Genomic DNA, 25,165 nt, shown 5'->3' with positions numbered 1-25,165 from the left:
TCCCAGGCCTCTCCTTGGCCAGCAGGCAGCGTTTCCTCCCTGTCCTCAGCGGGCATCCCTCTGCACGTGCCCTATCCTCGTCTCCTTTGCTTATAAGGACACTGGCCGTGCTGGGTTGGGGCCAATTCCTATGACCTCATTTTAACTTCCTTACCTTAAAGCTGTGGTTCTCAACCTTCCTGATGCCGCGACCCTTTAATACAGCTCCTCATGCTGTGGTGACCCCCAACCATACATTATTCTCGTTGCTACTTCATCACTGTAATGTTGCTACTTTATGAATCGTCATGTAAATATCTGATATGCAGGATGTATTTTCATTGTTACAAATTGAACATAATTAAAGCATAGTGATTAATCATCAAAACAATATGTAATTATATAGGTGTTTTCTGATGGTCTTAGGTGACCCCTCTGAAAGGGTCCTTTGACCCCCAAAGGGATCGCGACCCACAGGTTGAGAACCGCTGCCTTAAAGGTGCCTATATCCAGTCCCGCTCGGAGGTGGAGGTGGTAGAGCTGCAGCATCTGGATCTGGGAGGGGAGGCAGAGTCCCTGGCCCTCGTTGACCTCATAGGCGCGAGCCCGGTGGATAAGAGCAGCGCGCTCTGGAGGGTGAATCGCTCGGGGAGGGTGATGGTGAGCCCGACTGGGAGTGTTTTAAAGGAGGCAGGGAGGGAGGGGAATAAAGCGCCGGCCTGGAACCGTACCTCGGCAGCCCCGGGAGCCCTCCGATTCTGCCGAGCCATCCTGAGCAGCACTGCAGGGTGCGTGACCCAGGTCACTGTGTTTGTGTCCTTGTAACTCACGGGCAACCGTGACAGGCTCTACCGAGCAGTTTTTAATTCACCCGGATGACTACCAAGCAGGCTGGCAGCAAATCAAACTGGAAGTTCATTGATAAGACATAATTCCATTTTGAACAACAAAAGGATTGTTCCCCCCGTGGGCATCCTGGCCCCTGGGGGAGGTGACCATAGAAACGGGTCTGCACGCTGGGCTCAGTGTCCTATGGGAGCTGGTGGGACTTAGGCAGCTCCTGAGATAAGGCCGCGCAGGACACGGCTCCCCGTCGCTTTGCTGTGGGTGGGATGGGATCCGTTCACTGTGTCCACACTGGGTATCCTAGCTGATCAGGAGCTCTGATCGGCGAGTGTACACGTCTTTGGAGAAAAAGGGCCAATGAATTATTAATAAGTGCTGCTCACAGGGCTGTCTTTCACAGCTTGAGGACTGGCGACGGGGAGATAACGGCGAGAGTGGCAGCAGGTGACATGCCTGGGGACCACTGAGTCACACACACCCCCCCGCTCTGGCGTCAGCGTCTGACGGCCACTAACCCTGCCACCACATCGCATCTCGAAGTTTGTTAATGAAAAGATATCTTACGTGAAATTTGGGATCAAAAGCTCCATCTAAGTAGATTGCTATTGCAATTGTGACAAAGCGCCTGCAAAGAGGAAGGTGCGATTCTTCATATTTCCAAATGGAGCTGATATTCCACTGGCTGATATTATTAACACAAAACAATAGTTATTATTGACCTGTGCCGCATCAGATGAATCACGCCGCGTAAAGGGCATGTGCCTTTCGCTAAGTGGTCTGATGTTTGTGCCTTTGCCGCCTCTGCGTTTGCTTGGGTTCTGAGTAAGAGTCTGGAAACTCCGGACTCTCAGCTCTGCCTCCTGTCTGAGGCCACTTCAACAAGAACCAGGAAACAAAAACTGGGGCGTCCATACGGCTGTGTCCCTCACTCGGCGGGGAAACAACTCGAATGCCTGCACGTGGTCTGCACCACGAGACATCCGATTGGCCAATACGGTGGGATAAACACCGCGGAAGTTTGATCTGTCGTGACGGGAGGAAGGAGCCAGCATTTACTCAGCACCTGTATGCTTGACACATTGTGGCGGCGACATACACGACAGACTGATGAGTTGGTATTTTCTTTATTTTAAAGGAGAGAAAGCTAAAGCTCATTTCCATTAAGTAATTGGATCAATGCCAACCAGCTAGCCAGTGGTGGAACTCCACCTCCTCAGCTCCATGACCACATGACCACATGACCACACGGGACCAAGTGGCCTGCTGGGTGTGGCCAGGGAAGTTCTGGTCCCTGGGGAAGGGAGAGCACAGGCAGGCTTGGGGCGCTTGACTGCAGCGTGTCTAGTAAGTGTGGGATCGGTTCGGTGAAGTGTTTATTTATGTGGGTTGTGTCATATTTGACTCCAGCCACCCAGGACGCAATAAATACCTGTGCCCCTCAAAGAAGGGAATCTTGACTCGGAATGGGGACAGAAGCACTGGGTTTCAGGAGCGGCCTGCGGGCAAGGGGAAGGGCTCAGTGAGCAGTGGACGGAACACTAGGTCGCCAGAGGCGGCCGAGACCTTGGTGAGGAGCAGGCCCATGGGGGGGAGGGGCAGACTGTGGCCTGAGGGGCACCTCCAGCTCCAGAACGTGCTCTCTTGGCTCTTGGCACATAAGACGTTTGACGAGTGCAGATATTTCACAAACGAGGGGCTCACGTACACACCCGGACTGCCCAGCGGTGCAGACGGGATGGTGCCCAGCTGGCAGCCATCTGCCTGAGCTGCGCCACGCCACCCCTTTCGAAGGGCATTTGCTGACCACATCTCCACTGGGCGTGGCTTACCTGTGTCCTTCAGCCACCTGGCTTTGCCACGCCTCTCTCTGCACAAGTAGAGACATTTCACCTTAGGAAGCCAATGCCTTATTCAGAGTCCTGCAGCCAGCTGGCTCGGGAGGCTCGGGCACCAGGGCCCAGCGGTCAGGCCCGGCCTGCAGTCTGGGTGGAGTGCCAGCTTCTAGAATCTAGAGCTTCAAGAACAGGGCACGAGCCACGGGAAGACAGGGTGGGCGGGAGCCTGGTTCCGGGGCAGCCTGGGCCCGGGGCAGTTGTCTGAGCCTCCGTGTTTCTATGGTTAAAGCTGGAGAGTGTCCTGCTGACCTCTCACAAGATAAGAAGGAGCTGAGAGACGGAAGCCATCAGATCTCCACAGCTCTGACCAAGCAGGGGAGACACGCCTGCTGTCGGTGCCCCGTGCATCTTATGGGAGGCGACTGCCCCCAGCGCCGTCTGGGCTCTAGACAGCCCGCCCGCGGAGGCGCCATCACCAGGGAGTGGCTGCAGGGGGCTGTTTTCCTGTGATATTTACTCTCAGGGAATATCTCCAAATCTCATAAATTCCAATTAAAAATGTCATTCTTGCACTTATTTATTCAAACTAGTTTTTGAATATTTATTTGCCAGGCACTGGTCAGGAGACTGGAGGTGCAGTGACAAACCACGGGGTCCCCGGTAACTGGGCAGTGACCTAGGTGTGGGAGGTGTGCAGGGGGCACCACGAGGGGCTCTGCGGGGACCCGTGAAGCCACGCGGGCAGGCTCCGTGGTTGCTGTGGGTCCTGGTTAGTGACAGAGGCATCCTGGCGGCGTCTAGGGCGAGGGCAGGAGTCTGTCTCGAATCGTGGCTGTGGCTGGAGGAAGGCCGGGGCCGTCCAGGCCGCCGGAACCCTTCTCGCTGCTCCTCTGCTCCAAGCTGACCAGCTGCCAGCGGACGCGCTTGGCATTCTATTTCTGTCGGGCACTGGGGTGCAGCCAGGACACTGCGTGCCTCGCGGAGCTGCAGGGAGGATGATGTCAGGCGTCTGCCCGTCCTGTGGCTCCTGTCGGCCCAGCCCTGGACAGGCCCGGGAGGGAGCGTTGGCTGGCGGCCCCTCTGCACAGTTGCTCTCACGGCTGAATGCTGCTGCCATAGACAGGATGTGACCACCCCTGGCCTGGGAGCACGGGGGATGGAGAGCCGGCAAAGCCGCCCTGTGAGGACTCGCGAAATCCCGGAAAACCTGTACAATTCTTCTTCTGAAAAGCACCGCTCAAACGGCCACAGTGAGAGGAATGCCTCCCGGAGGTGGAGTCAGGGTCCAGGGGGCAGTCAGCCTTGTAGCAGGAGCTGCCTGGGGGCCTCTAGGGGCGCCTGGGCCCGCGGGGTCCTCACAGCCTTGCCGGTGACAAGTCAGGGCCCCATCCCCAGCATCAGAGCAGATCAGCACCTCCCACCTGAGCCTACGGGAAGGGGCGGGGCCGACGCGGGGGGCGGAGCCAACGCCAGGATGGGAGCAGAGGCACTCCTGGGCAGGGCAGGCGCAGGGGGCGGGGCTGACGCCAGGACGGGGGCAGAGGCACTCCTGGGCGGGGCCGGCGCAGGGGGCGGGGCCGACGCGGGGGGCGGAGCCAACGCCAGGATGGGGGCAGAGGCACTCCTGGGCGGGGCAGGCGCAGGGGGCGGGGCTGACGCCAGGACTTGGGCAGAGGCACTCCTGGGTGGGGCAGGCGCAGGGGGCGGGGCCGGCGGCAGGATGGGGGCAGAGGCACTCCTGGGTGGGGCAGATGCAGGGGGCGGGGCTGACGCCAGGATGCACTCCTGGGTGGGGCAGGCACAGGGGGCGGGGCTGACGCCAGGATGCACTCCTGGGTGGGGCAGGCACAGGGGGCGGGGCTGACGCCAGGACGTGGGCAGAGGCACTCCTGGGCGGGGCAGATGCAGGGGGCGGGGCCGGCGCAGGCCCTGGGTGGGCTGAGCCACGTGCAGAGCCCAGTTCCTGCTTGCCCAGCGGTCCCTAAAAACAAGTGGGATCCTTTTGCGTAAAGGGGTCCCAGGCTGGTGTCTGACAGGCAGACGCCCTCAGCAGCGATGCAGTCTCCACCCAGGCCGGGAAGAACCCCACACTCAGTGTTGGGGGCAAAGTGATGTCAGGATGAAATACAGGAAGAAAGGGCCCACGGCAAGAGCCCGCGGAGATGAGCAGCCAGAGGAGACCCGGCTGCGGGCGGAAAGGGAGCGTTTAATCCGCAGAGAATCCGCGCCAGGGCAGGATGCGCGGTGAACGACACGAGCGCACCCGACACCCGCGTCAACTTTGGAAAAGAAGCAGAGCTCGTGTAAATGAACGACGTAATAATTGGATGAATGCTCACTGGAGGGGGGGATGGTGAGTTAGGGAAAGACTGTAAATAATGTAGTGACCCAGCAGGGATTGGAGTGGCCCAGAGTGAAACACAGACAGAGGTGAAGCATGCGAGATGCTTCCATCCTTGGAGGACAGAGAGACAGGACCGAATGCACATCAGCTTAGAGTTCTGGACCCGGGAGGACGGCGAGAGCGCGGGAGAAGTGGAAAGAGGCCGTCCCAGACTTTCTCGTTGAAACACCACTATTTTCTTTCTTTCGTTTTTTTGTTTTGTTAATCCTCACCCGAGGATGTTTTTAAAAATTGATTTTTAGAGAGAGTGGAAGGGAGGAGGAGAGATAGAGAAACACCGATGAGCAAGAAACGTATCGATTGGTTGCCCCCTGCACGTGCCGTGACCAGGGCCCCGGATTGAGCCTGCAACCGAGGTACATGCCCTCCACTGGAATCGAACCTGGGACCCTTCAGTCTGCGGGCTGACGCTCTATCCACTGAGCCACACCAGCTCGGGTGAAAAACCACTGTTTTCTAAATCAGGAACCCCAGTGAATCTAAAGGAAGATACATAAACATACACCCACACCTCCCGCATCACAGGGAGGCTGCACAGCATCAAAGGCAGGAAAGATTCTAAGAACAAAAAGAGAGAAAAGACTTTACCTGCACAATCACAGTAAGTAGGTGGTCAGCTGACATCTTGTCAACAGGAGAAAGGCCCAAGCAGTGGGACAACATCCTTAAAGAACAAAGAGAAAATACGAGTCAATCCGATTTAAATACCCAGCAAAACTCTTTCAGGAACGAGTTTGAACAATGATATTTTCGTTTTCTTTATTTAAAATATATTTTATTGATTTTTTTACAGAGAGGAAGGGAGAGGGATAGTTAGAAACATCGATGAGAGAGAAATAGCAATTCAGCTGCCTCCTGCGCACCCCCTACTGGGAATGTGCCCACAACCAAGGCACATGCCCTTGACTGGAATCGAACCTGGGACCCTTCAGTCTGTAGGCAACGCTCTATCCACTGAGCCAAACCAGTTAGAGCTGAACAATGATAGTTTCACAAAAACAGGGAGCATACCACCAAAAGTCCTTTACTGACACGACTCAAAGTGCAGCCTGAAGGCTGAGATTGGGAAGGAGCAGGTCTCAGAAGCAGAGTCACGGAGTCAGGGAGGAATGGGGTGAACGCTGTTGGTCAGTGAGCCACAGAGCTGCTTCTCCACGGGGCCACGGTGGCCGGCAGCGGGCGGTGGGCAGTCTGTGCAGACCTGCCTGTTGGTCACAACTGGGGCTGGGGTCGGGGAGGTTACTGACATCTGGGGGGCAGAAGCCAGATGTGCTGGTGAAATCCTGCAGGGTGCAGAGCAGCCCCCGCCTCAGCGTGAGGAGGGCTGGCGTTGACACCTGACGAGACTAAATCTGGGGGGTCTTCATGGTGGTGACGCCTAACTGGAGGTGGACCCAATGTTTCTGAGCTTTGCGAGGGTTGGTGTGTTTTGCACTGAATTTTGAGTTGAGAAAACTATCTTTAAAGCATTTTTAAAAATATATTTTTATTGATTTCAGAGAGGAAGGGAGAGGGAGAGAGAGAAACATCAATGATGAGAGAGAATCATTGATCGGCTGCCTCCTGCACGCCCCCCACTGGGAATTGAGCCTGTAACCCAGGCCTGTGCCCTGACCGGGAAGCGAACCATGACCTCCTGGTTCATAGGTCGACAGTCAACCAACCACTGAGCCACACCGGCTGGGTGAGAAATTTATCTTTAAACACACAGGCAATCCCATTAAATACAATTTTTAAATGTTTTGGGGAAAAAGTTACTGGGGCCAGCTCAGCTTTAGGCAAAAATCATGAAACCGGTGAACATTCTCAAAGGCCCCTCCTGTTGTCCGGGGCCGCTGGTCACAGATGCCCCCAAGTTCTGGTCGGCCATGAGCGATGGCTCCCACGCCTCCTGTGAGAAAACGCAGAGCTCCCGGCAAGGAGGGCCCCTGGCCACTTCTCCCGCCCTCGCTCCCCGGGCAGCTCCGCAGTGAACAGCGCGGCGCAGGCCACCAGAAGGGCCTGCAGGCATCTTTCTCCCGCCTGGGCGGCCGCACTCGTTTGCACTCCTTTGCCGGCTTGACAGCTCCTCGCTTAGGTGTTTTACTTTCAAATCTCAGTTCTCTCAGTATTTTTGTCTGAGGAGGCTTGGACCAGAACACACGCACATTAGTGTCAAGCAAGTCACAACTCACCTTCGTTCATTTCCGTTACGGTGTCAGGAGCCATCGCTCTGCTCCTGGTCACAGTCCTGCCTTGTGGGCAGTTGCGTCCTGGGGACACGGGAGCCTGGCCAGTGGACAGGCCGCCCTGAGCACCCTCGCTGGCCCGGCTGGGAGGTCAGCCAGGCTGTCACGCGCGCAGACGTGTCAGGCGGGAAGGTTGGAAGGGAAGTGATTCTGACAAGCACTGCCCTCCCCTGGGGCCTGCGAGGAGCAGAGGCTGCTGAGCCCCAGGGATGAACTGTGCTCTGATGCGAACCTCTCAGCGCAGGTCACCTCCCAGCAGAGCCCTGTCCCCCCGGCTCCCCATGCCCCCGGCTCCTCATGCCCCCAGGAAGCCAAGGAAGCAGCTCATCTTGCTCCTCGGGGGCGGGGGCGACACAACTCGGTGGGCATCTCTCAGAGACCAGGCGCCGGTGTGTCCTGTGCAGGCAGAGCTGGCCGGGCCCTTTCCTGGGAGGGAGCCCTGCGGTGGGAGGGCCATCCGGACCTGGAGATGCCCGCGGGGGCGTCCTGTTGTGATTTCAGGGTGCTCGGGAAGGGGCTCCGCGCCAACCAGCAGTGCGGGGTGACGGTGTGAGCCAGCGATGCCCGCCGCCGGCTCGGCCCTGGTCCAGCATCCGCTGGGCAATTGGCAGCTGAGGCGCCCTGAAGGGAGACACCTGGCTCTGACCTCAGATGGCGTCCAGACGGCGCCCAGGAAGCCACTCTATCGCTGGGCCATCTCAGCCCGGACCCGGAGCCCGGCCAGCTTTGGGCAAAGGAGATGGACTCACGCCTTTGACTGTCTTCCCCACGCCCTGCCTGAGCTGTTGCTGCCATCTCAGATGGAGGATGCCCAGAGGAGGAGCGGCTGTTCTCCGTGTGTGTGTGCGCACATGTGTGTGTCTGTGTGTCTGCGCGTGTGTCTCTGTGTGTCTCTGCATGTATGTGTGTGTCTCTGTGTGTATCTGCGTGTCTGTGTGTGTCTGTGTCTGTGTGTGTATCTGCGTGTGTCTCTGCGTGTCTGTGTGTGTGTGTCTGTGTGTGTGTCTCTGTGTGCGTGTCTGTGCGTGTCTGTGTGTGTCTGTGTGTGTGTCTGTGTGTGTCTGTGCGTGTCTGTGTGTGTCTGTGCATGTCTGTGTGTGTCTGTGTGTGTCTGTGTGTGTCTCTGCGTGTCTGTGTGTGTGTCTGTGTGTGTCTCTCTGTGTGTGTCTGTGTGTGTCTGTGTGTGTCCGTGTGTGTCTGTGTGTGTGTCTGTGTGTGTCTGTGTGTGTGTCTCTGCGTGTCTGTGTGTGTGTGTCTGTGTGTGTGTCTCTCTGTGTGTGTCTGTGCGTGTCTGTGTGTGTCTGTGCGTGTCTGTGCGTGTCTGTGTGTGTCTGTGTGTGTCTGTGTGTGTGTCTGTGTGTGTCTGTGTGTGTGTCTCTGCGTGTCTGTGTGTGTGTGTCTGTGTGTGTGTCTCTCTGTGTGTGTCTGTGTGTGTCTGTGTGTGTCTGTGTGTGTGTCTGTGTGTGTCTGTGTGTGTCTCTGCGTGTCTGTGTGTGTGTGTCTGTGTGTGTGTCTCTGTGTGTGTGTCTGTGCATGTCTGTGTGTGTCTGTGCGTGTCTGTGCGTGTCTGTGTGTGTCTGTGCGTGTCTGTGTGTGTCTGTGTGTGTCTGTGTGTGTCTGTGTGTGTGTCTGTGTGTGTCTCTGTGTGTGTGTCTGTGCGTGTCTGTGTGTGTGTGTGTGTCTGTGTCTGTGTGTGTGTCTCTGTGTGTGTGTGTGTGTGTGTGTTAGGAAGAGGTGTGCATATCAGATGCCATGTCCTGTTTGTTTCTGTTTTGCCGCAGTCCCCACTGCTCTCTATTAGGCACCGAGTTCACTGTCCCATCGTATATGCTGAGTCCCTGAAAGATCTTGACTTTGTGACCCCCGAGAGATCCCAGCCTCGTAGGCCACCCTCACACCCCTCGTTTAAAAGCCTACTCTTTGGAAGACACTTAATTTTGGTTATTTACCTTTTCAGTGAAAATCAAGCCCTTTTCTTTCTCCCAAGTATTGCCTATCTCTAACGACCCTTTATTCTAAATCTAAAACAAACGGGTTTAGATCTTCCCACTTGTTTAACATGTGGAGTTTGTCCCCCCCCCACCCCCCACCTGCACCCCAGTCTGCTGCAGATAAGTGTGCCCTGTTGACATCGCATCCCTTCTGTTGGGGAATTAGCCTAGGGATCTATGAGTGAGAACAGCATCTATTAAAGTAACTCCGCCAAGACCTCACCATGGCCCGGCTTCCCAGGGGGAGGGGGAGGGGAGAAGACGCCCCTTCCTGCTTGGGGCCAGTGTCCAGGTGGAGCTGAGCCAGGCTGAGTGCTGCCAGTGGCCCCTGGGTGCTCCCCAAACTCCTCCCCTCTGTCCTGCTCTGTGTGCCTCAGGCCAGGGTGGGGGTGGGGGTGGAGGGCACACATCTGATTCTACCGCAAAAATACGGGTGCAGGTGGCGTCTCAGTCAGCGCAAGCTGCCCTAACAGCCAGAGGAGGGGCCCAAACCACAGACATTTACCTTCGCCGCTGCGGGGATCAAGGTGCCGGCCGGTGGGGTTCTGAGAGGACCCCTTCCCTTGTGTCTGGGTCTCCCCATGGTGGAGAGAAAGCAGACAGATCTGCAGCCACTTCCTCTTCCTACGAGGGTGCGATCCCAGCCGGAGGCCCACCCTCATGGCCTCACCTGCCTCTGATTGTCTCTGATGCTCTCCCCTAGGCCCCACCTGCAAATGCCCTGCCATTGGGAGCTGGGCTCCAACCACGGACTCGGCGGCAGCAGGCCGAGCGCTTGGCTGCCCGTGGTCTGGCTGCTCCCTCAGCACCTGTGTCCCCAGGAGCTGACGAGGCCTGGAGCCCCGCCCTGGGGAGCCCTCCTCATGCCCTTCACAGCTGTTGGCCAGCACGCTTGCCTCACCCCTGCTCACCCCTCCTCAGTGAGCCCCTGCCCGAGATTAGTCACAAGAGGCCTCGTGAGTTATTAGGGGGGGTCTCGCGGAGAGAGCCGTGGGCCTGACAGCTACCTGTGCCTCTGCCAGTGCTGGGGGACTTGTCCCCTTCCTGGGCCTGGGAGCTGACAGCTTCTGGGACAGTTCTTAATTAAGTCCCTTTGTGTGCAAATCCGTTCGCTGACAGGATGAAAAGACAAAGAACCACAAGAAAGTCTTGTAAGAGCGCAGGCTCTGTTGGCCGGCAGGCGCAGCTGGTGCCGGGCTGGGGGGTGGCTGCTTGGGAGTCACCCCTCCGAGGAGGAGGGCATTGAGGGGCGCAGGGTCTGGGCCTGTGCTAGCCCGGGTGAGGGAGGAGGATGACACAGCACTGGGAGCCCAGGACACAGGCCGCGGGGTGGGGAGGCAGGCCGCGGGGTGGGGAGGAGGGCGCGGGGTGGGGAGGCAGGCCGCGGGGTGGGGAGGGAGGGCGCGGGGTGAGGAGGGAGGCCGCGGGGTGGGGAGGGAGGCGCAGTGTCTCCTGTCCCTGCGGACCCGCTCTGGTTTGGAGATGGAGCTTGGAGATGCCGCGGGCTGGTTTGATGAGACAGTTTGAGGTCAGGAACCTGAGCCGGGCTGGGAGATGCAGTCTGAGGCGCCTGTTGAAAGGAAGCGTGACCTGCATACACCCTCCAGGCTCCCCGGCGAGGGAGGGGCTGGGGGAGCTGGCAGTGGGGCCGGGACAGACCTGAGATGGTACCTGAGTGGCCGGAGGGCTGCGCAGACTCAGTTCGGAGGCCGCCCCGACCTGCCGGGTGGACTCCTGGCCGTTCCCAGCCTGCGGGTGGCTTTTCGCTCCGGAGGGAGCAGAGCAGACCCAGCCCCTGCGCCTCCCGGCCCCCAGGCCACCGTCCAGGTGATCAGAGCCCAGGTGTGACCAGAAGGGGGCCTGGGACTTCCTGCTGCACCTGCTCTGGGCGCTGGCACCTGGCAGGAGACGGGCTCCGGCTGCAAAGGGCACGTTCGCCCTCTGGTGACCAAATGGTGACATGACGCCGGCTGCCAGGCCCGCGCTGGGCGGGTGAAGGGCTGGGGCTGGTGCCTCTGGAAACTGGTTTCTCAGCTGGGGTCCCGGGACTCGCCTCGCGTGGGGGTGAATGTGGACACGGCCCTCAGATGCAGCCGCCGCCGTCTTCAGGGTCAGGCCCCATTCGGGGGGAGCCTTCGTCCTCCGCGATTTCACTCTGGGCTCCCCTGGGGGCCTCAGGTCTCCAACCTGCACCCGAGGCCTGGGTGTCAGCCGTGCCGCGGGGCTCCCGACAGGACACAGGCCCGGCCGGCGGGACTGCCCGGGGGGGAGTTTCATGTTCATTTACCTCCCTGAGTGCAAACATGGGCCTCCTGGGGACGGCCCCCCGCAGCGCAACCTCTGCTCCCACAGAGCCAGGCCCTCTGGGGTCGGAGTCAGCGTCCCCATCCGCCCGGGGACCGCGGGGGAGGCCGCTGTGCGCGCTTCTCCCACCGGGTGCGGCGGCACCCCGGGCCTGGAACCCCAGCCAGCCCGGCCCCCAGCAGACAGCCTTCTCCGCGGCCTCACCCACAGCCCGTGGCAGCTCTGCTTTTGGGGGCCGGTCCCCACGGGCCGGTTCTCCTGCATCCTGGGGGGGCGGACAGATGGACAGATGGGGTGCAGTGGCCCCTAGTAAGGCGCCTCCCGCCTGCTGTGCCTGCCCAGCCGCCCTTCCAGGCACAGCCCTGAGGCTGAGGGAGGGACCCAGACGGGAGCGGGGCTGAGGCTGCGCTGCACAGAGAAGGGCAGGGTCCCACGGGGTGACGGGGCAGGGCCCACGCACTGGACGCCAGGAGCCGCCCTCGGGCTCAGCCTCCGGGCAGTGAGCACACGCCCCGCAGGGGGAGTTGGGAGCCCGCAGGCGGGGGGGGGGGGGGGGACGGGACTGCTCGGGCAGCTCCTGACTCAGTTTCCCTCCCGCCTCGGTGCCCCCCCCCACTGTCTTCCTCGGGCGCTCGCCGGGGTGCTGTGGGCTGGGTGGGGGCACAGGGGCCGGGGGAAGGGGCTTGTCCTGTCCGCATGCCGAGTGGCAGGAGCTCCGTGGGCCTCAGCCTTTGTGCGATGTTTGCCCAAACCACAGTGTGTCCGCCAGGGTCCGATGGGCTGACTGCTGGGAGCTGAGAGGGGAGAGACCTGGGCCCACCTGTGTCTGCGCCCCAGGGCCCCCCAACCCTGGGCCTGTGCCCCCTGAAAACCACGTACTTAGGACACGGGCTGTCTTCCCAGCGTCTGGGGGAGAGGGCAGGCGTGTGGGGAGGGGCGGGGGGAGAGGGCAGGCGTGTGTGGAGGGTGGGGGTGGGGGAACAGGAGGGTACGGGGGGTGGGGGGCGGGGGGAGAGGGTAGGTGCATGTGGGGGGGTGGGGGGGCGGAGACACAGGCCTGTGGCGGGGGAGACAGGCGCGTGCGGGAAGGACGGACGCCCTGACTGTGGCTTGTGTTGCAGGTGTCCCCGTGCGAGCGCTGCCGCTGCGAGGCCAGCGGGGAGGTGCTGTGCTCCGTGTCCGCGTGTCCCCAGACCGAGTGCGTGGACCCCGTGTACGAGCCTGACCAGTGCTGCCCCATCTGCAAAAACGGTAGGTGGTGTGCGCGTCCTCCGCGGGGTGCACATCAGCGGGGTGCGCCTCCGTGCGCCCCGCCACCCAGAGTTCCCTCGTATTTCCTGGCGTGAAAGGTGTGGATGCGGGAGGGGCCAGGTGTCCACACAGCAGGTGCACGTCTCTGTGACCTCCAGGCCCCGGGCCCCCGGGAGCTGCCCAGTAGGAGGTAGGAGTTCTCTGGTGTTGTTGTCCTTGTTTATTTTAAATATATTTTATTGATTTTTTACAGAGAGGAAGGGAGAGGGATAGAGAGTTAGAAACATCGATGAGAGAGAAACATCGATCAGCTGCCTCCTGCACATCTCCCACTGGGGATGTGCCTGCAACCCAGGTACATGCCCTCGACCGGAATCGAACCCGGGACCCTTCAGTCCGCAGGCCGACGCTCTATCCACTGAGCCAAACCGGTCAGGGCTCCTTGTTGTTTTTTAAATATATTTTTATTGATTTCAGAGAGGAAGGGAGAGGGAGAGAGAGGAACATCCATGATGAGAGTCACTGATCGGCTGCCTCCTGCAGGCGCCCCACGGGGACGGAGCCCGCACCCGGGCCTCTGCCCCGACCCGAATGGAACCGTGACCTCCTGGTTCCCAGGCCAACACCCAACCACGGAGCCTTGGCTTCCAGCCCGCTCCGGGCGTCTTCTCACCTTGAACGGGTAAACAGTTTGGAATTCTTGGTACAATTTTTGCTTGAAAAGTGAGAAGTGTTTCTATGAGAACGAGCGCTCTGCAGGGATTGAGTGGGACTGGTGACTAATTCGCTGCTGCTGTCCATGCCGCTCCCACACAGAGCGCCCCCACACAGAGCGCCCCCACCCAGAGCGCCCCCACACAGAGCGCCCCCACACAGAGCGCCCCCACCCAGAGCGCCCCCACACAGAGCGCTCCCACACAGAGCGCCCCCACCCAGAGCGCCCCCACACAGAGCGCCCCCACCCAGAGCGCCCCCACCCAGAGCGCCCCCACACAGAGCGCTCCCACCCAGAGCGCCCCCACACAGAGTGCCCCCACACAGAGCGCTCCCACCCAGAGCGCTCCCACCCAGAGCGCCCCCACACAGAGCGCCCCCACCCAGAGCGCCCCCACACAGAGCGCCCCCACACAGAGCGCCCCCACACAGAGCGCCCCCACCCAGAGCGCCCCCACACAGAGCGCTCCCACACAGAGCGCCCCCACCCAGAGCGCCCCCACACAGAGCGCTCCCACCCAGAGCGCCCCCACCCAGAGCGCCCCCACACAGAGCGCCCCCACCCAGAGCGCCCCCACCCAGAGCGCCCCCACACAGAGCGCTCCCACCCAGAGCGCTCCCACACAGAGCGCCCCCACCCAGAGCGCCCCCACCCAGAGCGCCCCCACACTGAGCGCCCCCACCCAGAGCGCCCCCACCCAGAGCGCCCCCACACAGAGCGCTCCCACACAGAGCGCCCCCACCCAGAGCGCTCCCACACAGAGCGCCCCCACACAGAGCGCCCCCACCCAGAGCGCCCCCACCCAGAGCGCTCCCACCCAGAGCGCCCCCACACAGAGCGCCCCCACACAGAGCGCCCCCACCCAGAGCGCCCCCACCCAGAGCGCCCCCACACAGAGTGCTCCCACACAGAGCGCCCCCACCCAGAGCGCCCCCACACAGAGCGCCCCCACACAGAGCGCCCCCACACAGAGCGCCCCCACACAGAGCGCCCCCACCCAGAGCGCCCCCACACAGAGCGCCCCCACACAGAGCGCCCCCACAAAACACAATTACACGCTGGCAGCTCACAGGTACGGGACATCAACAACGGCGCCTTCCGTGACAGTAAATGCTCAGGCGGACGTGGCTGAGGGGCCTAGGGCGGTCGGGCTGGTGACCACCATGGGGCCCGGCCTCTGCCCTCCCTCCGACGCCCTGACCCGCAGGTTAAACAGCTCTTCCCCCGACGGAGGGGAACCGCCGCTCCCTCGCAGCTGCCAGAGTCGCTTCCTCAGAGCAGCAGACATCTGGGGCCAGGAAAGCCTGGAACGTAAATAAATGATCGCTAAGCAAATGCGACTTTGCTCGCTCGGTTGGCTGGCGTGGCTCCCTCTCCAGGGTTTTCTCTTGATAAAGTGGATGCTTAGTGGCCGTGTCTTTTTTTCCCCCGAGATGTGAACGGGGGTGTCAGGCTGACCTTTGAGGCTCCCGGTCTCTCTGGTGGTGGGTGCGTGCAGAGGTGAGGTCCCAGGCCCGTCCCACCTGACCCCTGCGTCCGGGCTGCCCTGGGGACGGGGTGATCAGAGGTCCCAGGTCTGCACGCGGGCGCCCCCCCCCCCCCGGCTCTGCACGTAGAGGGGACCCACGGGGCCTGCGGGCCTGGCTCCGACTCTCCAAGGGGAACGGCACCCCCAGGAGGGCGCCGGTGACAAGGATGGATGGTCCCTCAGCCTCGCTGCCGCTGGGTGGCGGTTATCCACAGCCTTACTTCCACCAGGAAACCCAGGTGGCTGCTTTGGGAAGAAAATGAAAACGTAGGTAACATTTTTAAGACAAATGCTGAGAACTCAGATTATTAGAAGCAAGTTCATGGGGAATATGTGAGACGCACGGCTAAGAATTAGAGTGTGTGTGTTTTCCCTCCTGTGTATTTCAAAGAAGAGGATAAGGTCACAATTTAACCACACGTGGTGAGCTGGACAGAACTGCATGGTGTGTGTCTATGTGTGCCTAAGATCTGCGCATGTGTGTGCACATGTATGTGCATGTGTTCATGTGTGTCTCTGTGTGCATGTGCGTGCCTGCGTGTGCACATGTGTGTCTGTGCATGTGTGTGAGTCATATGAAGGTCCTTCTCACCAGGAAAGGCTGGTTCCTATATGGCCTCACGTCAAATCTTTCCAAAATTAAGAGCCGCTGTTCATCACACAACGGTGTTGAGCTGGTGCAAAGCAGCCAGCCCACATATTTGGAAAAACATACATGCAAGGCATGTATCTGGCAAATGACTCCACAGTCCCAACACGCCAGAACCGAGTGGAGAGATAAAGACAGAACTACAAAGCGGAGTCCCCGCTCTCTTTGGACCCATGTCCTCCTGGGCCTGCTGCTCGGGGGGACACGTTCCAACTGAGTTTCAGGTCCTGGGGCTGCCCGCCCCCTCTCCCCCCACGACTGTAAGCTCTGTGGCCGGGCTGCTCCCAGGACAAAGACGCCGCAGGAAAACGGGGGCTCCCGTGAGTGGGATCGAAGAGTGCTGACTGCCGTGGCCGTGAGGCGTCAGGGGAGCGTGCAGGAGGGACCGGACAGCACGCCATCTGAGCGCCTTGTGTCTGAGCAGGACTGGGGGCGACCGAACCCAACGGGCTCTGTGGCTGTGCTGTTGAATGTTTGGTCTCTTTGCTGATTTTCGGGGCAGAGTCTGTGTGTGGTGTCTGCGTGTGTGTGTGCACGCGTGTGGGCTGGCACGTGGGCACACGTGTGGGCTGACATACTGCTGTTATAAGAGGAGGCGCTTGGTACTGACTTCACTGCGGGTGCAAAGGTGAATCGGGTGCGTGGCCCCCGCCCCAGAAGCTCACCGACTGCGGCCCTGCAAACAGCGGTGTCTGTGCTTCACTGAAGGAAGAGGACGGGGCGGGGGACCCCAGTAACATCGTGGGGAACACGCGTGGGTGGGGCCGCTGTTGGCCCTGGAATGACTTCATTGGGATGAACCCAGCAGTGACGCGATTGGGTCAAGGGCGGGACCTTTATCTGATTCTGATCCGTAGAACCTGCTGTGCCACCAGGGCGCCACTCACAGCGTCCGGTGTGACGCCGCACTCGCTGCCCTTCGTGAGTCGCTGCGGAGCGGCGCTCGGGGCCGGTGTGACACAGCAGCGTCTCCGGCGCTGTTCCGCGTGCACAGGCTCAGTGGCCTTAACAGAGCGCGCACGCTCTTGGTGTCTGAGAGCCGCTGGGGCGGGAAGGGCTATCGCCCGCCCTGGGGGACCAGGAGGCCTTGGGGTGGCCTGCCCTGAACCCATCACTTTCTCAGCACCCCCAGGGTGGGCGTCGAGGTGCAGACTGGCTCCCTGGCTGTGCCCGCTGCAGCCTGGCTTTTACTCACAGCCATTGACGCTGGCGAGCATTCTGGCCGCCTCCAGCTCGCCCGTCACGCTGCCCGCCGGGTGCGCCTCCTCGCCCACTGCAGGCGCGTCGCCTCCGGATCTGGCCCAGCTGGGCCCCGGCCCCTCCGCTCTCCAAGGATTCGCACGTTAACCAACGGCACCAGGCCCAGCGCCGCGCCCCGCGTGCCTGGCTCCTTCTCCGGCTGCTGGAATGAGCATCTCCCCAGACTCCCGTGCTAACTGCAGGCCGCGCCTCGCCCCACCACTGGTCACAGCTGCCTCGGGGAGATGACTCCTGGTTAACTGTTCTCGGCCCGCTGCTGCCTGGGGTCATGTTTACAGCCCGAGGCGGCGTGCAGTCTTCTCCCGTGTCCTCGGGCTCTGAGCGTTGTTCTGGCGTCGGAAGCACGTCAGCGGAGAGTGTGGTGCGTGCAGCGGCCACTTGCTTTCCTGTGACCGCTCAGCTCGCCCTGCTGGGCCCCCTTACAGAACCACGGGAGGAAATCGGGGACTCCCTCCTTCTCTTCTGTCCTTGCAAGTTGTAGGGTTTGGGTTTATTTTCCTTCACAATTTAAAAGACGTCTTTACTGAGTAGGAGTCTCAGAACCGAGGAGCAGCTGTTTGCTTTAGAAAGGCCGCTCCGTGGGCGCCAGGGGCTGGGCGCTGCTGGAGTTCTCCGACCCCCTGCTCTCTGGGCCCCACCCCCTGTGGGATGTCCTGGGAGGTCACCTTGTCTGATCACTGGGGTTCCTGTCCATTGCCTGGTGGTAGTGTTCCTGGCTGGCGTTATTACCGCCTTCCGGAAAGTGTGTGCAGCCCCTTCCCCAGGAGGCGCTGTCTGTCACACCCGATACAGTGACGTGCGCCTGTCGCGTCCTCAGGGAATACGCTCTCCTCATCTGCTGGAAGCTGCTCTGGCTCCGGGGAGGTGCCCCGCGGCCTGCTGCCCTGAGGGCGGCGCTGAGCCCTCTGCTTCTCCAGCAGATGGTGTCCCAGAGTCCAGGGCCCTGAAGGGAAGCTAAAATGGCTTCTTCTGAGTTTCCAGCATTGAAAACAATTCAGCTAACCGTGGAGGAAAAGGGAATTTGAAGGATCTGCGCCTGCTCACGGGAAACGGGCACCTGTGTGTCTCCTCCCAGCCCTGCAGGAGGGAGGGAGCCTTTGCAGCCAGCATTTCCAGAGCACAGCAGGGTGTGTGTGCGCGTGTGTGCACACCTGTGTGCGCATGTGTGTGGGGGGGCCTTGACCTCCAGATAAAATTCACGTTGGCGAGATATTCTCAAGTTGTATTAGCTTCTTGACAGTGAGCTTCCCAGTGGCCGTTAAGCTTCCCCCGGCCGCATGTCCAGCCCTGGACGCTCCATTAGCCGCAGGGTTGAAAGTGGCAGGACAGAAAGTGGCCATGCCCAGGGAGGCCCATCTCCCAGAGTTCTATGGAGAAGGATGTTTCCAGAATCGCCACTACAGATCCGTCCGTCCTGAGTTGGAAATGTGCAGACTCCAGGGCACCCAGTGGCAGTGTCAGGAGTAGAGACGCAGAAATGCTGAAGGTGGGGTGATGCGATTTGCTGAGGGACTGCATTGGGGCATGCGAGGTGCTCAGGTGAACTCCGGAGCTCAGCCCGGCCGCTGCAGGAGGGGCCTGGTGTCTGTGGAGAAGAGTGTGGGCGGGCACAGCAGGATGGGGCGGGACGAGCTGGCGGTCAGGTTTGGATGTGCTGAGTTCTATACGCCAGCAGAGATCCATGGGACGTTGTCCAGCTGGTGGTTGGGGCGTGGAAGTCAGAGGGGGGACCCAGGCCAAGGAGGTGAATGTGGAAGTGACCTTCGGGTCATCCTGCCCAGAGACCAGGTGTTAGCCTTGATCTTGGGTAAAGTCATTGGTTGGCTGAGGTCAGCAGCAGTCCCCTGGGCCCTCGCTGGTGGGTAGATTTGGGACTGAGGTGGGCTTGTTCTTCTCCCAGACGTTCCCCTCTGCTCCGTGACCAGGGCCGTTCTGTGGCCAGGGCTGTTCCGTGACCAGGGCCGTTCCGTGACCAGGGCTGTTCCGTGACCAGGGCTGCTCCGTGGCCAGGGCTGCTCCGTGGCCAGGGCTGTTCCGTGGCCAGGGCTGCTCCGTGGCCAGGGCTGTTCCGTGACCAGGGCTGTTTATTCCATGACCAGGGCCGCTCCGTAACCAGGGCTGTTTATTCCGTGACCAGGGCTGCTCCGTGAGCTGACATTCCGATTTGCTGATGATCTCCACGGGTTCTGTGGGCCTTGGGCGGACGTCAAAGTTGACTTGGTGCAGCTTATTGGGAGGTTCCAGTGCCTTCTATCTTTCTTCCCGGCGGCTAATTCGTTTCCAGGAGGGACTCTGCGGGAAGACAATCCCCCAGTTACATGGAGAGTGAACCTGGGCAGGAAGTGTCCCTCACACATGAAGAACCCCAGGCCGGAAGCAGATCCAGAGCTGAGAGGGGGCCCCAGTGGTGTCTGTGTGTCCAGCAGCAGGCGGGGGGGGGGGGGGGGGGGGCGGGGGAAGCTGAGTACCCCAAGGATTCGCTAGCCCTACTAAGTGTCAGAGTCTGTGCTGTGTGCTGAAGCATCAACAGAAAATACGCTGGGTTCTGGTCACAGGGCAGATGGAGCTGAAGTCCATGAAGCTCCTAGTGCAGATGCAAAAGGCGGGAGACACGCATGTATATGGACATAGAGTTTGCGTGGCTTTTGAAACATGTAGCCTCGTTGGAAAGAAAAACAAAGTAAAGTCCCTTAGGTTCAGAACGAAGAGAGAGGTGTAAGCCGGGTAATGTTGGGCCGTGAGGCCGCAGTGACCGGCCTGGCTGGGGCCCCCGGGGACCGTGCGATGGCCCCTTATGGGGACCAGGGACCGGAAGAGCCGCTGTCGATGTCGCTGAGCCTGAAGGTCAGCAGCGTTCCTGCGCCAGGGACCGCCGGTCAGAAAGTGTAATAAGCCGGGCGACTGAGTGCTTCATTGTCACCTGAAGGACAGATGAGACTGTCTGAATATTTTTCTCCCTTTTCCACGCTTAATTTGTTATAAGGACCATTCGGTGTTAAGCCCAAAGAAACACCAAGTTGAAGCTTTTACAATGGCGTGATGACCAAATCCCTTATGTAAGAAATCAAAGGTCTTGCATTGCTTCAGAGGAAAATACAGCTCTTGGTTACCCATCCCTGGGGATGAAAGGGGAACTCGGCCCTGGTTGGGTGGCTCAATGGTTGGAGCGCTGTCCTATGCACCAAAAAGTTGTGGGTTCCACCCCAGTCAGGGCCCCTGCAGGAGGCAACCAATGGACATTTCTCTCTCTCTCTCTCTCTCTCTCTCTCTCTCTCTCTCTCTCTCTCTTCTTCCCTCCCCTCCTCTCTCCTTCCCTCTCTCTAATATCAATAAAAACATTAAATGGGAGCGTGTAGACCATTGGTTCTCAGCCTTCCTAATGCCACGACCCTTTAATACAGTTCCTCATGTTGTGGCCCCTAATTTCATTGTTACAAATTGGACATAATTAAAGCATAGTGATTAATCACAAAACAATATGTAATTATATATGTGTTTTCCGATGGTCTTAGGCAACCCCTGTGAAAGGGTCGTTCGACCACTGAAGGGCTCACGACCCACAAGTTGAGAACCGCTGGCGTAGATGATAGTGACCAGAAGCCAGAGAAAGGGACTTTGTTAGGTCGTCTGCTTTCATTCTGAGTTTAACCAAAACCTGGGATGCTGTTCCCAGACTAATCCCATGTGGCACCAGCCCGTCACCCTTGCCCTGGGTGGGGTATTTCATCCAGGTAACTCGAGAATTGTGTTCACGTCTATGAAACCAAACTGGTAACAGAGGATTGAAGAAGATACATTAAGAGAGAAATGTGTGGGTGGATGGTTTTCATTAATATTTTTACTCTTCAAGTCATGCTTTTGTCTGCAGCTTTTATTCAAACCCTGTTTAAAAACTGTGATTATGTGTGCCCGGAATTTATACAAATATTTTGGGGCCTGGCAAAATCTTCCAGAATTTTGATATGCAAAAGATATATGTATATATGTACTCTGAGCAAGAAACCACACCACTTTCTATGTGTAGTGTGTTCTTCTCAGAGAGAATTTAGGTCACAGGTTCATACTACCTGTGTCCTGCCCTCGAACAACATTTGAAATACATGAGAATGCGTGCACAATTTACTGCTAAGGAACATAGCCAATCATCGCTGGAGTTGTATCTTGTGAAGTCCGAGTCACGTGCTTTGTGTGACAGGAGAAACTGGCTTTTCAGAGGATGACATGTGGCAACTATTGAAGTGAGTTGAGAACCTTAACACAGATGGCCCAGTTCTCTTCAAATGTTTTGATTAAACATACTCCATAGAGATGGGAGGCCTCCAGACGAAGAATTGCTGCTGCGATGCTCACGGAGGGAAATTTAAGCAGCCGGAGCTCTGTGGCTCCGTGGGCAGGTCAATGTTCCCAGGCCGCCTGCGTAATCCGACGTAATGACACGGAGACATTCTTGGATTGATTGCTGGAAACGTGTCTATCTTTTGCAAAAACTGTTATTAAAGCAAGGATGCTGGGCTATTTCTCTCCCACTGTGTGGACCCCTCGGAACACGGGGCCGCCCCGGCTGCCTGTCAAGGCCCCTGCCTCCTTCCCGCACGTGGCCCGCCCCCAGGACAGGTGCCTGAACAGGGCGATTGCTCTTTGGTCAGTGGTAGCATCAGTCTCGGAAGTTCTTTTCTTACGTGGCTCCTGGATGGATCCATGTTTCTTTGAACACTGAATGCAAACTATTAGACTCGCCATCATGTTCTAGGACAGCGGTCGCCAACCCGGGTCCGCGGGCCACTGGTGGTCTGTGAGGTGCGCAAGGTTGGCGACCGCTGTTCTAGAACTTTGGAGAAGAGGCTTGCTGGCACATCCGCCGCCCTGAGCGTGGAGAACTCTAGTAGCTGGGGAAGCCAGGATTCTGGGCAGCACCTGCTTGACCGGGCGCCTCAGACCTGTCAGCCCCGAGTCTGGACCCTGCAGAGCTCGGCTCCGGCTGGGACACACCGTCAGCCAGTCAACCAGGACCTGGAGGGCGGGCTGCGGCCGGCAGTCAGGCTGCCCACTGCCCACAGCAGCACGGATTGTGCTCCAGCAAAACCACGTGGAAGGTGAGAAGGAATGAATCCCTTTTCCCTGGACGATGGCTGCGGTCTTATCTCGAGGTAACACAGGTGGCTTGTCAGAGCTCAGGGAAGGATGAGGGTTAATTAGTAAGAGATGCGCATCGCTTGTGCGAAAGCAGACGCCAGGTTTGGGTCTCTTTTGCCAAATGAATTTCGTGTAAATTTCAAAATCTCAATCGCAGGTTCATTTCCTTGGTCGCAGACCAGCCGGAGAGAGCACAGTGTGAGGGCGGTGCTTACGGGCTGCTGTGCGAGGAGTTGGGAAGGTCAGGGCGCTTCCTCACGGGGAGCAGCTGGTTGGGTTCCATGGAAAACGCACTGCCTTTCGTTGGAAAGACGGTTTTGTTTTCTTGTCGGCCTCAGTGTGGTGACCAGGAGGGGCCTCCGTCTCCTCATCTGTAAGGTGGGAGAGTAACGAGGCTGCAAAGGCTGTTTAAGCCCCCCCACCCCCTCCGGGGCGCAGCACCTGTTAGAGCCCTGGGAGTGCTGTTAGAGCACCAGGCGCAGCACCTGCTGTTAGAGCACCAGGCTCGCTGGGCTGCGAGGAAAGGCGTCTGGGAAAACCTCCGCGCTCGCTGGGCAGCCCGGCCTGGAGGGCCTGGAGCAGGAAGAAGCTGGCGCTGTTGTTTCAAGAGCCCTGACACTTTATCCTATTTAAGACCCTCTCCCTCCTCCCGCTTTCTGACAGCCCGACCCTGCCTTCAGCCATCGCCTGTCAACAGCTTTACTCAGTGCTGAGAAGAAACGGGGCCTAATTAGCTGGAAAGCCAGTCTCTTAATCGCCGGGTGGAGCGGCTTTCCTTGCCCCCCACCCGTCTGTCTCAGGGTCTGCCAGACCTGCCAAGCCCGCTTCGAACCCGAGTCCCCACTCCCAGCAGGTGCTTCCTCTGCGCTCCATGCACCAGCGGTCCCGGCTCCGCCCGGTTCCCCGGACGGGCTTGGCGGTTCAGACGCGTTTAACCGCCTCCATTCCTCAGGGCCCGCGGGGGCAGAGCTCTCCACTCCAGAGCTGCCTCTGCAGTCGTGGTGGTGACGCCCAAGGAACTGGAGCGAAGGTGTGGCCACCAGCATCCTCCGCGGGGTCCTGACAATCAAATGAGAGGATAAGCTGGACAACACGGCCTCTCCGGGCTCGCTCACCAGCCTCCTGCTGGACCACTGACCTTGCCCGTCCTCCGGGGACCCTTTCCAAGGTCAAGGATGATCGTTCTGTGACTGTCCTGGTTAATCTGTTGCTGGGGCGACACGGAACCAAAAACTGTCTAGGCCTCCCTTTTTCCCTGGTGAGTGGTCACTGTTTTGGCATCAGTTGCCGTATTTAAACCTTTGTTGTTTTCTTTCCTTTTTAAAAATATGTTTTTATTGATTTCAGAGAAGAAGGGAGAGGGAGAGAGAGAAAGAAACATCCATGATGAGAGAGAATCACTGATCAGCTGCCTCCTACACGCCCCACACAGGGGATCAAGCCTGCAACCCGGGCCTGTGCCCTGACTGGAATCGAACCCTGACCTCCTGGCTCATAGGTCAGAGCTCAACCACTGAGCCATGCCGGCCGGTGCTGTTGTTTTGAAATAGGTAGAGATTTCCAATGGTGCCCCCATCATTTCCCTGCCCCTCCCCCATGCGCTGCTCGCTCCCCCTGCTCCCCCCTCGCTGAGTTGTGCAAGTGTGGCTGAAAGCCTGTCCTTGGTCGCGTGGGCTCCGTGTTCTGTAGCCTTTAGTAGACAGGTTTCCTTCCCTTGCTTTCGCCTGGACGCCTGTAGGCGTCGTGATGAAGCCTTCGGGAGGCGCGCACTCGCAGACGCAGACGCTCCAGGCAGAGGCAGGAGGTGAGAACTGGAGCGCACTGCCCAGCGTCGGGGTCAGGCACCTCCGTCCTAGAGGGAGGCTGGCAGCTGAACCAGGAGTGTGGGCACAGCGTCGAACTGTTTCAGCTCCTCGGGCACCTGCGGATGGTCGCGTCTCCCTGCCCGGGGCCTCACCTGAAGGTGGACGTGGCCCTTGTGGGGGTGGAGGGGCTCACGGTGGATGTTGGTTGAGGATCCCCCAGGTCCTCACGGGCACCTGTGGCGGATGCAGCCGGGAGCGTGTGCGGATGGCGGGTCTCAGCTGGGGTCCCAGAGCAGCCTCAGCAACACCCGGGAATTGGATTCCAAAGCCAGTTTCAAGCTGTGATTGTGGAGCTGGGGGGCTGGGCCGGAGACACGTGTGAAGAGCCCTCCAGGCGGCTGGTCCGCCTCTGACGTCCGCAAAGCCGCCCGCGTGCTGTGGTCGCTGCGCGGGACACGGGTTGTTTCAAGCAGCTCGCTGTGCTCAACTCTCACTCGGAGAAGTGCCTGAGGAATAAGACTGGTTCTCGGAAGCCACGGTTAATTATGTTTTTTCTAAGATGATGTAGAATTAATTAGCTCGAATGACTGCAGACTTGGCCTATGGGTAGGTCAGGCCCCCAGATGGGATAATCTGTTAGTGAAAGAACAGAGCTGTCCGTCACGTGGACAGTTTTTAAATAACATTGGTTACACTTCAGGAAGAGCGTGGGGTGCTGCCCCTTCACTTAGGGCTTCTCTGTCCTTCGTGAGAGTGACAGACGTGGACGGGAAGTCGGCACCTGATTGAACCCGCTGCGTGTTTCTATATCGCACGCGACTGACGTGTCTCTGTGTTTCAGGTCCCAACTGCTTTGCAGAAACCGCCGTCATCCCCGCTGGGCGAGAGGTGAAGACGGACGAGTGCACCGTCTGCCACTGCACCTACGAGGAGGGCACGTGGCGGGTCGAGCGGCAGGCCACGTGCACCCGACACGAGTGCCGGCAGCGGTAGGCCCCGGCCGCACGAGAATGCCGGCTCCTTCTGGAACACTTCCCTGATGCGAACATTCCAGGGGACTCTGGGAAGTGCCACCCAAAAGGAGACTTTTGATGAGGAACAATGGGGGATTGTTGGGACTTTTGCTTTTCTTGGTAACAATTACTGCAAGAGAAGGAAGTGGCTATAGTTCAGAACATCACCGAGAACTCTGGGCAGGAAGCCCCTCTCTCAATAAACGTGCTATTTTCAGAGCAAG

General features: G+C 59.2%; 1 protein-coding gene across 1 annotated transcript in view; it reads left to right on the top strand.

Moving 5' to 3' along the window:
* VWC2 (von Willebrand factor C domain containing 2) overlaps positions 1-25,165 on the top strand; it is a 30,977-nt gene extending 5,812 nt beyond the window's left edge. The window contains exons 3-4 of the mRNA XM_081102381.1: positions 12,709-12,838; positions 24,770-25,165. Of these exons, the coding sequence (XP_080958507.1) occupies positions 12,709-12,838; positions 24,770-24,921 (282 nt within the window). The 3' untranslated portion in view covers positions 24,922-25,165. The remainder of the gene's footprint in view (positions 1-12,708; positions 12,839-24,769) is intronic.

This window comes from Myotis nattereri (genome assembly GCF_964212035.1).
Source record: "Myotis nattereri genome assembly, chromosome: 11".
Taxonomy (NCBI): domain Eukaryota; kingdom Metazoa; phylum Chordata; class Mammalia; order Chiroptera; family Vespertilionidae; genus Myotis; species Myotis nattereri.
The sequence above is the reverse complement of the archived record's forward strand: the minus strand, read 5'-3'. Positions and strand labels throughout refer to the sequence as shown.